This window comes from Pteropus alecto, unplaced genomic scaffold (assembly GCF_000325575.1).
Source record: "Pteropus alecto unplaced genomic scaffold, ASM32557v1 scaffold79, whole genome shotgun sequence".
Taxonomy (NCBI): domain Eukaryota; kingdom Metazoa; phylum Chordata; class Mammalia; order Chiroptera; family Pteropodidae; genus Pteropus; species Pteropus alecto.
The window spans coordinates 3,982,850-3,996,791 of NW_006494612.1; the positions used below are offsets into that span (position 1 = coordinate 3,982,850).

At 44.3% G+C, this 13,942-nt stretch overlaps 1 protein-coding gene across 1 annotated transcript in view; it reads right to left on the minus strand.

Annotated features, from left to right (window-relative positions):
* Positions 1 to 386: 386 nt before the first annotated feature.
* SCML4 (Scm polycomb group protein like 4) overlaps positions 387 to 13,942 on the minus strand; it is a 46,777-nt gene continuing 33,221 nt past the window's right edge. The window contains 3 exon segments of the mRNA XM_025042371.1: positions 387 to 1,723; positions 4,258 to 4,403; positions 8,502 to 8,792. Coding sequence (XP_024898139.1) covers positions 1,598 to 1,723; positions 4,258 to 4,403; positions 8,502 to 8,792 — 563 coding nt within the window. The 3' untranslated portion in view covers positions 387 to 1,597.

Genomic DNA, 13,942 nt, shown 5'->3' on the forward strand with positions numbered 1-13,942 from the left:
GATTTACAGAGGGTCACTCTGCCCATTGCCCAGGGCTACCCTCAAGTTTGTACAGGTTCTGTCCTGTACAAGGGCAGCTGGTTGAGGGGTGAGCAGACTGAAATCTCACCCTGCTCCACCCTGCCGCCCAGACTCCTGCTCAGCTGTATCCTGGAGGTAGGTGTGCCTTTTCTAATTTGTATTTGGGCCAGGGGAGACCCTGAGATTCATTTTTTTTTTTTTTTAATGCTCATCCTCCTCCAAAGTCTAGTATTCCTTTCCTCGTCTCCAACACTATGGGTATTTTTTTTAAAAAGAGGCTATGCCCATGGCAAAGGCAAATTCATTTTGAAGATATGCTTTCTGTTCAGTGAGAGAGAAAGAAAAAGAGAGGCAAAAGGAGAGAGATAAGGAGAAGAATGGAGACGAGGTCGCCCTTCTGCCTAGTGAATTGTGGACGCATCGGCCTTTCCTGGACACAGCTGTGAAGGGGTAGAAAATCAATTTTTTTCCTATTACTCCACGGTGAGGAAGGAAAAACCTATTTGTAAATTGAATTAAACCCAATAATAGCATGTCTGTGTATTCGTTGAGGACTAGAAAAATTAGCCACGGATACAACTACGTAATCCAGCAATGTAACTAGAAATCAACACTCCCACTTCGAAGCTTAGCTGAGACATTTTTCTTCTTCCTTTTCAAAGAAACCCCCATGGCTAAATGTCACTAAGATTCTTCAGCGTGCCAACACATCGACACCTCAGTAAAGATTCTGTAAGGGAAGGAACTCCAAAGCCCCATCTGGGAAGAGTGTACTTCCAAATTCTTGCCTTTGCTGCTTGCATATCCCAGTCAGTAATAATGACTGGATGTGAACTAGAATCTTCTAGAAGATAGTTTTGCCCCAATTACCTTTGGGAGGTAATTAGGTCTTTTGAAATTGCAATCTGTGGTGCTGATTGTGGAATAAATTTCCTCTGTCTGCGCAGGCTAGCTCTTGTTCTCGGAAACCCTAACCCATCCACTGAGTACGGAATTACCAGGTTACTGCAGTGAGGGGCCTGAAATTTCATTAGCAGTCTGCCCTCTAGTGGAGCATCACAGTTTTTCTTCTCTTTCAGTGAGCAGAAGAATTCAAGTTTTCCAGATAGTGCAAGGTGAGGCATTTGTCCTCAAAAGACAGCTTCCAGAGCTGAATCAAGCAAGGCTCACAATGATAGGTCCCCAGGTCACAGTCAAAGACAGTTGGTGCTGTGGCAGGTGTCTCTGCAAAGCCTGCAGAGACGAAGGTCCTTCTCGCATCCATGGAACCCGTTCGCCCTGGGCGCCAGCATTCAGTTCCCCACTCTCGCTGTAAAAATAGGACCAACCTATCAGGAATGTTTAAAATGATAGTTATTTTTTGGCAAATATCATTAACACAAAGGAGCCTTTCAAAAAGGGCCACGCTGAATTATTTTTTAAAAGGCAAGATGCACGAGTTTTAGAAAAAGACCAAGTCTTTGTGGCTGTTGTTTTTAAGAAGAAAATCGATTTTGTGATGGTGGCTGGATGTTGTAAGGCAGAAGATGGTCTTGAGATCTGCTGTCTGGATTTTGCTTCTATGTTTTAAAAGCCGTCAGAACTTGGCCTGCTTCAGTTTGTCAATATGGTAGCAGAGTTTCAGCGCAGGCCCCAGCTTCAGGCCCAGGTATTTCATGATCATGTCACTCTTCAGCAACAAGAGAGCATTGCCATCAATCTCCTAGCGAAACATGATCAGAAAAAAGAAAACCCGGAAGATGGTCAGAGTGATCAAGTAGTGGTTATAATTAGAGTGTGTTCGGGGGTAAGGTAAGGGAATATAGATTTACTCAGATACACATTCTCTTAGTGCCAAGGCAAGATCTTCTTAAAAAGATAAAGTAAAAATACTACGTGTTCCTCTTCCCGTCACCACCCTCGGGTCATTATAATACACTGGATCTTTTCTTTTCCTGCTCTCTCCTGATTGAAGGAATCGAACATAACCCCAGCTGTGATCCCAATATCCCACAGATGATGTTTATCTCCTCATCCAATCTAGGGCTAAAGGAGCAAGAAATGTGCAATGGACTGAATGTTTGTGCTCCCAGCAATTCATATGTTGAAATCCTAACCTCCTATATGGTGGTATTTAGAGTTGGTGACTTTGGGGATTAATTACATTGTCATGATGGAGCACTCGTGAATGGGATTAGTGTCCTTATACAAAGAGGAGATGGCAGTCTGCAACCAAGAAGAGGGCTCTCGCTACACTCAGACCAGGCTGGCACCATGATCTTGGACTTCTAGCCTCCAGAATTGAGAAATAAATTACTATTGTTCATAAGTCAGCCAGGTACATCGGCTACAGTGGTCTGAACTGACTAAGACAAAGCGTTATCATTAGACCCTGAAACTAGTGGTTCCCTTTCCATTCCAGGTGCTGGTATAAGGCTGTGACTTCCATCCATCCCTCTAATCTCTTATTTCTTTTCTTGGTAAGCCCACCTATCTTTAGCTGATTACCAGATTACAAATTATACTCTATGAGTGATTTGGGGTGTTTTTCTGGGCCAGTCAATAATTCTCGGTGCACCTAAATAATGCACCCGCTTTATCCCAGGGTTTAGCACAAAGAACAACTAAGGGAATGCTGGTCCTTTGAGGGCCTGGTATTGCTCCCATTTGTCTCTGAAAATGGGAACCTTCCAGAACGTATGTCGAATTTATGAATCTGGTAAACCTAGGTTTCTCATTCTCCTCTAGTGCTGTTTTCAGGTCTGTAGAGACAAAGGGTAGAAATTTGGGGCACTCAGGTGGGGAGAAGAGGCATGGTTACAGGACTCATATAACTGTACAAGGGACACCGGCCCCTCTCATTCATCTTGCCGGTCCTCCAGCCAGTATTGATGAAGCATCTACTCTGTGTCACGCACTCCTCGTGTTCTTGGCAAAATGGCAGAGTGGGAAAATCTCATCTGTGGGCTTTCCCAGGGGTGTCACTGCCTAATGTTCTCTCTTTACCCCACCCCCCGACTTCCACCATCTCCCATCACTCTGGAAGAGAGCCAGCCTTCTCCCAGCTCTGTCTAATCATAACCCGCTCTGTGGTCCTTGTTCTCAAGACCCTGATATTAGGTGAGGTCAAATATATCCCTAATAAAATGTGAGTGTTGGGTTAGATGAGGATCCTCCCCAGATCAGAGAGTTGGATTTTTACAACAGAATCACCAAATAAAATGAGACAGGAAGGAAAAAAATAATGGTTACTGTGGAAGGCAGAAGAATGTTCCCTTTCCTTCCCCCAGTACTTCTATGTCCTAATCTGTGAAACCTGTGAGTATGTTAGTTTACCTGGCAAAAGTGAATTATGGTTGCAAATGGGATTAAGGCTGCTGATCAGCTGACCTTATAATAGGGGGAGTATCCTGGATTATTTGGGGGAAGGGGCAATGTAATCACAGAGGCCTCAAAAGTGGAAGGAGAAAGCAGAAGAAAGAACTAAAGAGTCAGCAGCCTGAGAAGGACCTGGCTTGATGTTATTGGTTTTGAGGATAAGGATCGGGAGATAAGAAATGAGGTGGATCTAGATGGAAAGGCAAGGAAAAAAATTCTCCCAAGAGCCTCCACAGAGAATGTCAGCCCTGCTGGCACCATGAACTCAGCCCAGTGAGACCCTCATCAGAGTTCTGACCCACTGAACTATAAGGTAATAAATTTGTGTTGTTTTAAGCTACTACATTTGTGGTAATTGGTTATAGCAGCTTGGCGAGCAAAGTATTAATTCTTACCTTTTTTCCCCATTTACTATCTTTACATATTTCAGAATCTCCTAAATAATTATAAGGATGCCTACTAATAGGAGGCTATCTATGAGCCAGACACTATGCTTAAACTTTGTGTGCATTTTCTTATTTAATCCTCAAACAGCTTAGGAACAGGCACTAATAGTTTGCTTGGCATATCGTAGGTATGCTATAAATATTTGTCAAATGCACAGACAGATGGACGGGTAAGCAGGAAAACAGGTATTCCTACTATAGGCCAAAATGACAGAACATATGGGACAAATATCCTTTAAAAATAAAACTAAGTGGTCGTTGTGTTCTGAGAAGTCTGTGGTTCCAACTGGCCTCCCTTGAGTGGTGCCCTGAGGCTTAGTCCAGACCCACTGGCTTCCCCCTCCACAGCCCAGAGCTCCCTGAACCTGACCCCGCCTCCATGCCTCCCCTCTCCCTCCCACCCTCTCCCAGCCCAGGCCCACCACATGCATACATGCTTTCTGAAGAGCTCCACGTGAGGCCCCAGAGCCTGTGGGTCAGCGTCTTTCACAAACCAGACCACATCCTCCACGGTCCAGGTGGAGGGGTTCCTGCTCCTTGGCCGCCTGGCATCCTGCCCATCTGGAGAAGGGCTTGAGGCTGGATGGGTGAGCACAGAGAAGGAGACCATTAGACACTGGGATGAGGGCCTCAGCGCCTATCTGTGCTGCCTGCTCCCACCCGGCCCTCAAGTCCAAGATGGTGGCTCGAGTGACCTCCTGCGACAGAGAAAGACTGCGAATGGCTTTACACTGATTGTGATGGAGTGTCCCCCTAGCTTCCCTTCTTTACCTTTAGGTAGGGCTTTTGCTTCTCTCTAGAAAGCATTTACACTCCTTGCTTTCCACAGAATTCCGCCAGCCATCAGAGCCCAGGGAGACCCCTCCCTAGACAGCATTTCTGTGTCCTGCCATCTAGACATCACCTTCCTTCACCGTTAACCCCCAAATCTTTGTTTGTTCTTCTATTAAAGTGCTTTCCACAGTCTACCTTCTATTACAATTATGCATATACTTGTCTGTAACCTCCAGTGAGATTTTAATTTCTAGAGGATAATCTTTTTCATCTTTCCCTGCCCCCGCTCCCACCCCAATCCATTCCACAAACATCTACCGAGCTTTTCTTCTGTACCAAGTCCTGGACAAAATGTTTGGTGAAAAATGGGATCCTCTCATTACCGGGTTTATGATTATTGACTCCTCCGTGGTTCTAAGTAAGTGTATTTGTAAATATGGGCTCGATCATTGTAAAATAAGTCAATATACTTTGCAGAAACAGTATAAATAACTTATACAAAAGCCTTGCGTGCTAATCCTTAATCCTGTTTTCAGGCCAGAAAAAGTCTGAACAATGGAGATGCTTCCCCACATTATAATCCTGAATTAGAAGTGGAGAGGCCTTCACTTCTATGTCCCTTCTCTAATCTCAGGGTGCAGTGGTCTTCTGCTGTCTCTTTTTTCCTCTTTTTAATGTGTTTGAGAAGTACTCAATTCTCCATTAGTGCTGAGAATTGTACAGCATCACATTTCCGAGTCTATCTTAGATACATAATGGTTTGGCTGAGAACTGGATTTACTTTGAGATTTTCCCCGCCTTTTCCTCGTTAGACCTGGAAGGGTCCCCTAAGGTGCTTTGGCACGGGCATTTTGCCGGGAAACCGTTAAAGCCCCCTGGAGCCATCTGAATGCTGATGCATGCTTATTAGAGATGATTTCACTGCACTCAACATGAGGACGAGGCATCACGGAAACCACGTTTGCTTCTGGATCCTGCCCATCTAAGCTTCGGCATTAATCAGGGTGATAATAGATTCTCTGATTACAAAGGCTGGGAGTCTTCAGTGCCAAGAATGATATTAGAGTGATCAGAGCAGAGGTCACACCTAATTTTCTGTATTCGATAGGAAGGAAAAATACCAGACTGATTCACAGCCTCGTCCGTGGGAGCCTAAGTTCCTTCGAGCAAGGTCAGGGAACTGTTTTTCCACCATCTCAGCCCAGGTGTTGGGCTAAGCAAGCGGGGAGGCTTGTCTTTACAGAGGAGGTGCTCCAGGTGACGGCCGTGGAGAGAAAGTGGCTCTGCCTCTGGTCCCTGGTGCTTGCTGAGGGCATCTTTCACTTTTCCAGGCTGGAAAGCAGCAGCTGGGCCAGGCTCAAGAACCTCTCTGGGGTGGGGGTGGCGGCTTTTTAGTCATACAAGACAGAGAGCAGCAGGAAGCCTGTCACACCTTGGGAGTTGCTCAAGAAGGAAGAGAAATGGAACTTCCCAGTGGTAGGTTTGTAAAGGCTTTGCAGTGGTCCCTGCTTACAGAGGTAATAACTACACTAGCCCCCTTCCCCTCCTCCAACTGCTCTGGTGTCAGGAAGACAGACGGGTCTAGACTGACAGTCAGGCCATGCAGATGTGATTGGACATTGGTAAGACGTGACCGATGTGAAAAAATCTTGCTCCTAAAGGAACAGAGCAGGCAAAGCGCTTTGCCAAATGCCTTTACAAAGGCAGATTTCTCCAGCGTGGAGAACTTTGTGTATGGATGGTCATGTCCATTCACTGGGAGATGCCAGAGACACGTAAAAAGCGAAACCCAGTTTGGAATGGATGTGTAATTAAAGATAGTTTTTGTCATTTTTCACATTCTCCAGAAGTAGAATGACTATGAATCAGGATTTAAAGGAATCCTAGACATTTTCACAGCACAGGTACTAGTACTGTTGTCTCCGAGTCTCTCTCTGTCTCACACATACCCACAAGCACATGCATAATTTCCTTTTGAGTATTCATAATTCAGGGAAAACATTTTAGCTAACGATAGAGCCGTATGAAGAATGGAATGAAACCCCTACCACCCACCAGCTATGTGAGCATCTTTGTGCTTCTCAGATGTGAAACAGGGAGTAGGGAAGGATCTCTAAAGTCCCTTACACCTATGACACTGCACGGTCCCTTCACACTACAGACTGTCCCGTGCAACACTAAGAGAGTTAGCTTCTCACACATCTGAAAGCCTGTCCATATACAAAGCTCACTGAATGAAGAGTCAATGGCCAGGCGTTTGGCCCTGTCCTGACCCTGATCATTCTCTATGGACCTCATTTTCTTCATTTTGTTTCTCAAGAGTATTTTAAGAATCAAGCAAATATATGGATTGGGGTTGAAGCCTAACAAGAAGCCTCTTGAAGGGAAGACTATCAGTTTTCAAAGGGGACTCCTCAGTGTCCTACCTCAGGCTGTCTGTAAGTCTCTTTGGCCTTCTCAGCCTCTCTGGCAGCTGGAATTGGGGTGGGAAGTATGGGGGTGAAGGCAAAGGGAGGGCAGACATCTTTACCTCCTCTTAGTGACCTGATCCCCAGAGAATGCATCCCTCCTAGAAACAAGGCTATGTGCAAAGTAGTCGAGGTACCCAGGCTATCCCACAACCTGGGCAACATCAGCTAGTTTGAAACACTGTTGTTTCCATTGTTTCTATTAAAAGAATTTTTGAGACACTGTTAGGTGAGGGAGATGGGAGATAGAAGAGAACCTGACCAATCCTTAGATTTTAATCAAGTTTTTCTTTTATTTTCTTTTATCGTGTTCACATGATCTGTGATTCTAACATTTATTGAGCTCTTACTATGCCCTAGGCCTAAATTCACATATGAACTTATTTACTGTACTAAATATACATATGAACTTATTTAATCCTTCCAAAAACCTATGAGGTAGGTAGTATTATTCCAATTTCACAAGTGAGGAAACTGAGGCACAGAGTTCAGACTTGCAAAAGGTCACACAGTCAGGAAGTGGCATATCCAGGATTCTAGCCTAGATCATTCAGCTCTGCTATCCGTGTGATTATCCATGATGCTATTACGGCCTCTATTCACTTACAAACTACTAAAGCTTGAAAACGTTTTTTTTTGTTTGTTTGTTTGTTTTTAAAAAGGCAAAACCAAAATGGACACCAAGCTATCCTTAGAATGACAACACTGTTATACATTACATCCCAACAAACTATCTGTAACGGGTGAGACAGAAGTGGGATTACAACCAACACTGTGGAAATTTTGCATAACTGTGGTTCTGCCTCTATATTTGTGTCCTGTAAGTGTCACTCACTATGTGAAAGAAAACTCTTTACCAACATGTGGTTCTTCTTTGTCCTGGCAGAGAGCTGGTCTACACCTCTCAGGCTCCCTTGGAGTTAAGTTTGCCAAATGGCCAGCTCTTGGCAAAGGCATGTGAGAGGATGTGACACGAATCGCTCCCTGGCTCTAGGGGTGTGTGTGTGCCTTCTCCACCCACGCTTTCCCTTTGTGCTGGTGCATGGAAGCCTAAGGGACAGCAGAGCCACAAAATGGACAGAGCCTGGGTCCTTAAACTGGGATGCACCCCCACTGGGAACACTCACCTTGGACTCTGAACAAAGATAAACTTCTATCGCATTTGCGCCACCCTACATTTTGGAATTTACTTATGACTACAGCCCAGCCTACTCTAATACACCATTTTTGTTATTTTTGTTGCTTATTGTCAAAGGCTGACATCAGCTGCCTTCATGAACAACAAAAATCCATGAAGAATTTCATGGGAACTTAATTTTCTCAGTGTTTCCATGTTCAAACAGCCACAGTCCCCTCCTCCCGCTGCACGCCGTGGTCCCAGGGTACGGGCAGAGGAGGTAAAGTCACAAGGAAGCCAGTGCATGCGTTACATTACCACATCTGTTTCCTTCAAGAGAGGTCCCGTTTCTCTTGGGGCTGGAGCCTGGGGGCCTTAGGCCAGGTGCCGAGGGGCCTCCAGAGGACATGGGGCTGGTGCGGGGACCACTGGGTGTGGTGGCTGGGCTTCCCCCAAGGTGGCCGTCTCCAGAGTTCTGCCTCTTGCAGTACAGCGAGGAGATGGTAGGCAAGGAGCCCCTGTGAGTAAAGGTGGAGGCGGAGGGGTCCATGCTGTAGCGATTCATGCCCACAGGGGTCACCAGACACTCCTCAGTGATGACCGTTTTTGCTAAGCAAGAAGGCAAAGCAGAGAAGCAGAGATCAGAAAGCAGTTCGAGGAGCCACCCGGTGCTCAGTCTTGGTATTTCCTGGCATTACGGATGCCACTATCTGTGGGGATGGGAGCTGAGGAGGAATGGACCTCACTGCATAATCCCAAATAGCTCGGCCTCTCGGCCAACTAAAACACCTGCCTCACCAACGAAGCGTGTTCTAGTAGGGATTGGGAGATGTGCCCCTCTGACAGGCTCTGCTGGCTTGTCTGTATCTCCCTGCTCCCTCTTCTCTTGCCTACCAACACTGCCTTCCTCATGTGGACTGAGATTCTTGGGACAGATCAAGCAGGAGTCACAATGTCCCCGAGTTAGAAGACTTTGGCCTGGGTGGTGACCAGGTGAGATTCTGCTTGCTCCCCAGACTTTTAGTCCCAAACACATGCAGGCATTAACCTTCCACCAAAGTTAACAAACTGGGGACACAAGTGATGATCTGGACAGTGCCATGATCCTCCCCAAACCCTGCAGATGAGATAAAGAGCCAATCTAAAGTGCAGGGGGAGTAGAGGACCTGAAGAATCAGCCAACCTCATCCACAGCTTGCTCCCCATCAAGTGAATCAGGACTTTCTGTACTTACAGCTCTTACAGGCTGTTGAAGATATACAAGTGGCCAATAAGCACATGAAAACATATTCCACATCACTAGTCATTGGGAAATGCAAATCGAAACCACAGTGAGATACCACTTCACACTCACTTGAATGGTTATAATAAAAAAATCAGGTATTAAGAAGTGTTGGTGATGCTGTAGAGAAATTGGAACCCTCAGACACTGCTGGCGGGAATGTAAAATAGTGCAGCCTCTTTGGAAAACAGTCTGGCTTTTCCTCAAATGGTTAAAAATAGTTACCATATGACCCAGCAATTCCACTCCTAGGTCTATACAAGAGAAATGAAAACACACGTCCACAAAAATTTTATACATGAATGTTTACAAAAGCACTATTCATAATAGCCAAAAGGTGGAAACAATCCAAACGGTTATTAACTGATGATAAACAAAATGTGGGATGTCCATACAATGGAATATTATTCAGGCATTAAAAAAAAAATGAAAGACTGATAATACTATAGCGTGAATGAGCCTTAGAAATACTATGCTAAGTGAAAGAAGCCAGCCACAAAAGACCATGCATTAAGTGATTCCATTCATATGAAATGTCCAGGATAAGCAAATCTATAGAGACAAAAAGTAGATTAGTGGTTGCTTAGGGCATGGGGGTTGATGGGATAGAGGGTGCTAGCTAAAGGGTGTGATGATTGCACATACCTGTGAATATACTAAAAACTGTTGAACTGTTCAGTTTAAATGAGTGAATTAGATGATATATGAATCATATCTCAATAAAGCTATTTTAAAAAGTCATTGCAGAAGTCCCGTGTTAGGTGTGAACATGTTCTCGAAGGTGTTGTAGTCAAGTCGGACAAACACTGCTTTGGCCACTAGGCCACAAGTGAGCTGAGCAGCCTAAGGGCGAGCATGCTCTGTGCCTCATGCTTTGTAGCAAATGGAGTGCTGCAAGATGTCTTCAGGAACCTGGAACACTACACCTGTGCCTTGATGGCCTCTACTCTGGGTCAGAAGATATCAGTAGGAAGGTTCTAAAAAGGACCGGGCTACAGAACTATATACTAGGCTGCTTCCTGAAGGAAATGAAGGAGAGAAAAACTAACACTTATTGAGCACCTACTACGGGTCAGCACCATTCTAAGCCAGCAAGCGACAAGGCTGTCATTACATTCCCTTTATTGGAAAGTACGCATAGTCTTGGACACTAATCTTTTGTGTCTCCAGTGTCAGGTGCTTTGGTAAATGTGAGGAAACTACTCAGTGTCTGGTATACAGACAGCACTCATTTGGGCCGGTTTAGCAGTGAGGCAGCTGTTAGGCAGAATATGCATTACAATTCAGATTATAAAGGACTAAATATACATTCTTCATGTAGATGCATGATAAAAAAATAAAAAAAAGATTTGACTACAACATTTATTCTGTTTATTAAATATTTTAAATCCAAATTAAATATGTCCACATAATTCTGATTGTTTAAGATAGAGAATGCTGATAATTCACTAATCTGTATGATCGTTGGAAAATACAGATACGGATGGAAGATTGTTCTCCTATGACACTGTGGAAATGGGAAACAAGGGAGCTTGGACGTTATTGGTTTAAAAACTGCGACGACCATGGATGAGATCAAAGGTAATAAGTCAGCTTCTGGGCTATGATCCAAATGAACTCATTAGAAAGTAAAACTGACTCAAGAGAACATCAAGTTCTCTACCCAGCAAAAAATGCACCAGCGGTTCTGAAGTCGGGCAGGTGGACAACCACGGAGACGCCACCAAACCCCAGCCATGGCTCCGCACAGCCCGTGGCTCCCAGGAAGCCTGGAGTGAACAGCACAGCCAGGTGCACACACCAGGGTGCCGTTCACAATTGATGAGATGCATCTGCTCAAACCTGATTAAAACAAACTTTCCTCGCCTTTATAAATAGGGGAGCTGACGCTCACATCATAGCGGAGTATAAAAATGGCTGATACGATGAAGGCCTTCCTTGTTCGACCACAGAACTGAAAAGGACCTTCATGGAACACCCAGCCAGCATGTTCCCAAGCTGATTTTAGGTGGTACTTTGGTGTATTCATTTCCTAAGGCTGCAGAAATTACCACAAACTTGGTAACTTGAAACAACAGAAATATATTCTCTCATAATCTGGAGGCAAGAAGTCTGAAATCAAAGTGTCAGCAGAGCCATGCTCTCTCCAAAGGCTCCAGGGGAGGGTCCTTTCTTGTGTCTTCCTAGTTTCTGGTGGTTGCCGATGATCCTTGATGTTCCTTCGCTGTAGACACATCCTTCCAGTCTTTGCCTCCACCATCACATGGCACTCTCCCTGTGTGTCTGTGACTGGGTCCAAATTTCCATCTTCTTATAAGGGCACCTGTCATTGGATTAGGGCCCATAATCCAGCATGACCTCATTTTAGCTCAATTACATCTGCAAAGACCCTATTACCAAAGAAGGTCTCATTCACAGGCACTGGAGGTTAGGACTTGAACATATATCTTTTTGGAAGACACAACAACAGGTGGACATTATTTTTTTATAGTCACCTATTTTAGTGCACATCGGTAAAATATAATTAGCCCATCAAATTATGATTCCACTGATACCATCATTGCTTAAGATGAGTAAAGGCTAAAGTTAAAAGAAATGAATCCATTGAAAGGAATATCTTGAGTAAATGCTTCTATAGGTGTTAGTGAGACATAGTAAAAATTGCAAATGTGCTATATTAACACAGGAATGCATTGAGGTAGCCCCTACCCCTCTTTTCAGGCATATCTAGAGATGAAAATAAGGTAAATATCTAGAGAGGAAAATAAGGTAAATATAATTGAACCTCTTATTTAAAAGCCTCCCCAAAGACATTTTATAATTTCTGTCACAGATTAGGTCATTTTGCTACAAATCTCATTGCCTGAAAGTTCTTCCTTACATCTAACTCCAGTTCCTCTTGCTTTAGTGAAAAAAATGACTACTGGATACACACTCTTTATACTATTTAAAACCATGAAGTCATCCAACATACAGGTAGTTGAATTACAGCTATGCAGAACTTCTAGTAGCTTAAGAATTTTAAAAAATGGGACACGTGGATTGTTTGTTACCTAAAACTATTATTTAAAGTTGGGAAAAAAAAAAGACTAAATCTGTACTTGTAAAGAGAACTAAAATTTTTTAATGGTTTTGTGGCTGACTGGTGAGTGAACACCAGATGGGGCCAGCGGACCTGGGATGGTCCAGGCATAAATGCCAAGCGCGGATCCAAACCCTGCTCACAGACTCCATCCAGCAAACCACAGGGCTGACAGGTTAAGTCGTTCATGGTCCTTTTCTCTTGGATTCTTAGAAAATCCCTTCTCATCTGAATTGAGCAGTCCTGTTACCCTGACACCTCTCATTAAACAAGAGGATATGACCCAACCTCTACTTAAGGCCATTTAATCACTGTGGAGACCACTAGCTCAGCAAAGTGGGGTAAAAAAGAGGCATTTTATGTACCTCTCTTCTATAACTCCCTGCCCTATCCTAGAGACTAAGGATGCCGCTTGTAAATCATTAAATCTTTTCTCTAGAAAAAGAAATAATCTGCTTTTGTACGATCACCCGAGCATGCTGAAATAGAAAGGCAAATGCACAAATGGCACATTTGAAAGAAGCCTGCCACCTGATCAAAGGTAACTTTCAGGGGAGCCCAACGTTCCTTCTTCACAATGGTTAATCTAGACTATGGTTTCCCTCGACCGCTGTATAAAGCCTAACCATGAGTGAGGCCACAGGACACCCTAGAAGAGTTCAAACCCACTCTAGCCTCAAGGGTTAGCCCTTTGCTTCTGAATCTGAAACATGTCTAAGCCTCACTTTTTGGGGAGCAAATTCCAGGATCAGGAGTGTGTGAATTCCCCCTCCTCCCTCATCCCTGCAGAGGCCTCTGCAGAGGCTTTTAGGAAGCCCGGTGCAACCCATTCTTGCTACAGTTCTAGAGGGTCAGGCGCAAGCACCTGGAATGTAGAGAGCCTCTAGAGAAAAGCAGGAAGAGGCAGACAGACAGGAAGAAGAAAGCCAAGACCCAGAAAGAGAAAGAAAAATTCCCAAAGCATTGAGAGCAGGTGGAGAGGAAAAAGGGGCCCACGTGGATAAAACCACAGACACTCTTGACCAAGTTTCAGTTCAGACTGGCGTTGATTAATTGCCATTTGTCATTTAGGACACAAGACCTAACTGCTCACAGTTAAGTGAACTTGGACTATTTATTTTATTTAAAAAATTTAAACTGGCACTTTACTTGAATTCTCTAACCAAGTACCCTAAAAAGCAACAATACCACCATCTGCAAAATTATTCTCAAATAATATCTATTCATGCAATAATAACTCCCAAATTCCAGAGCTTTAGACACTATTCTTTTCCAGTAGTAAACGGTCTTTTTCTCTCTCTCCCCACATCTCTCTCTCTCGCTCTCTCTCTCTCTCTCTCTCTCTCTCTCTCTCTCACACACACACACACACACACACACACACACATCTCCCTC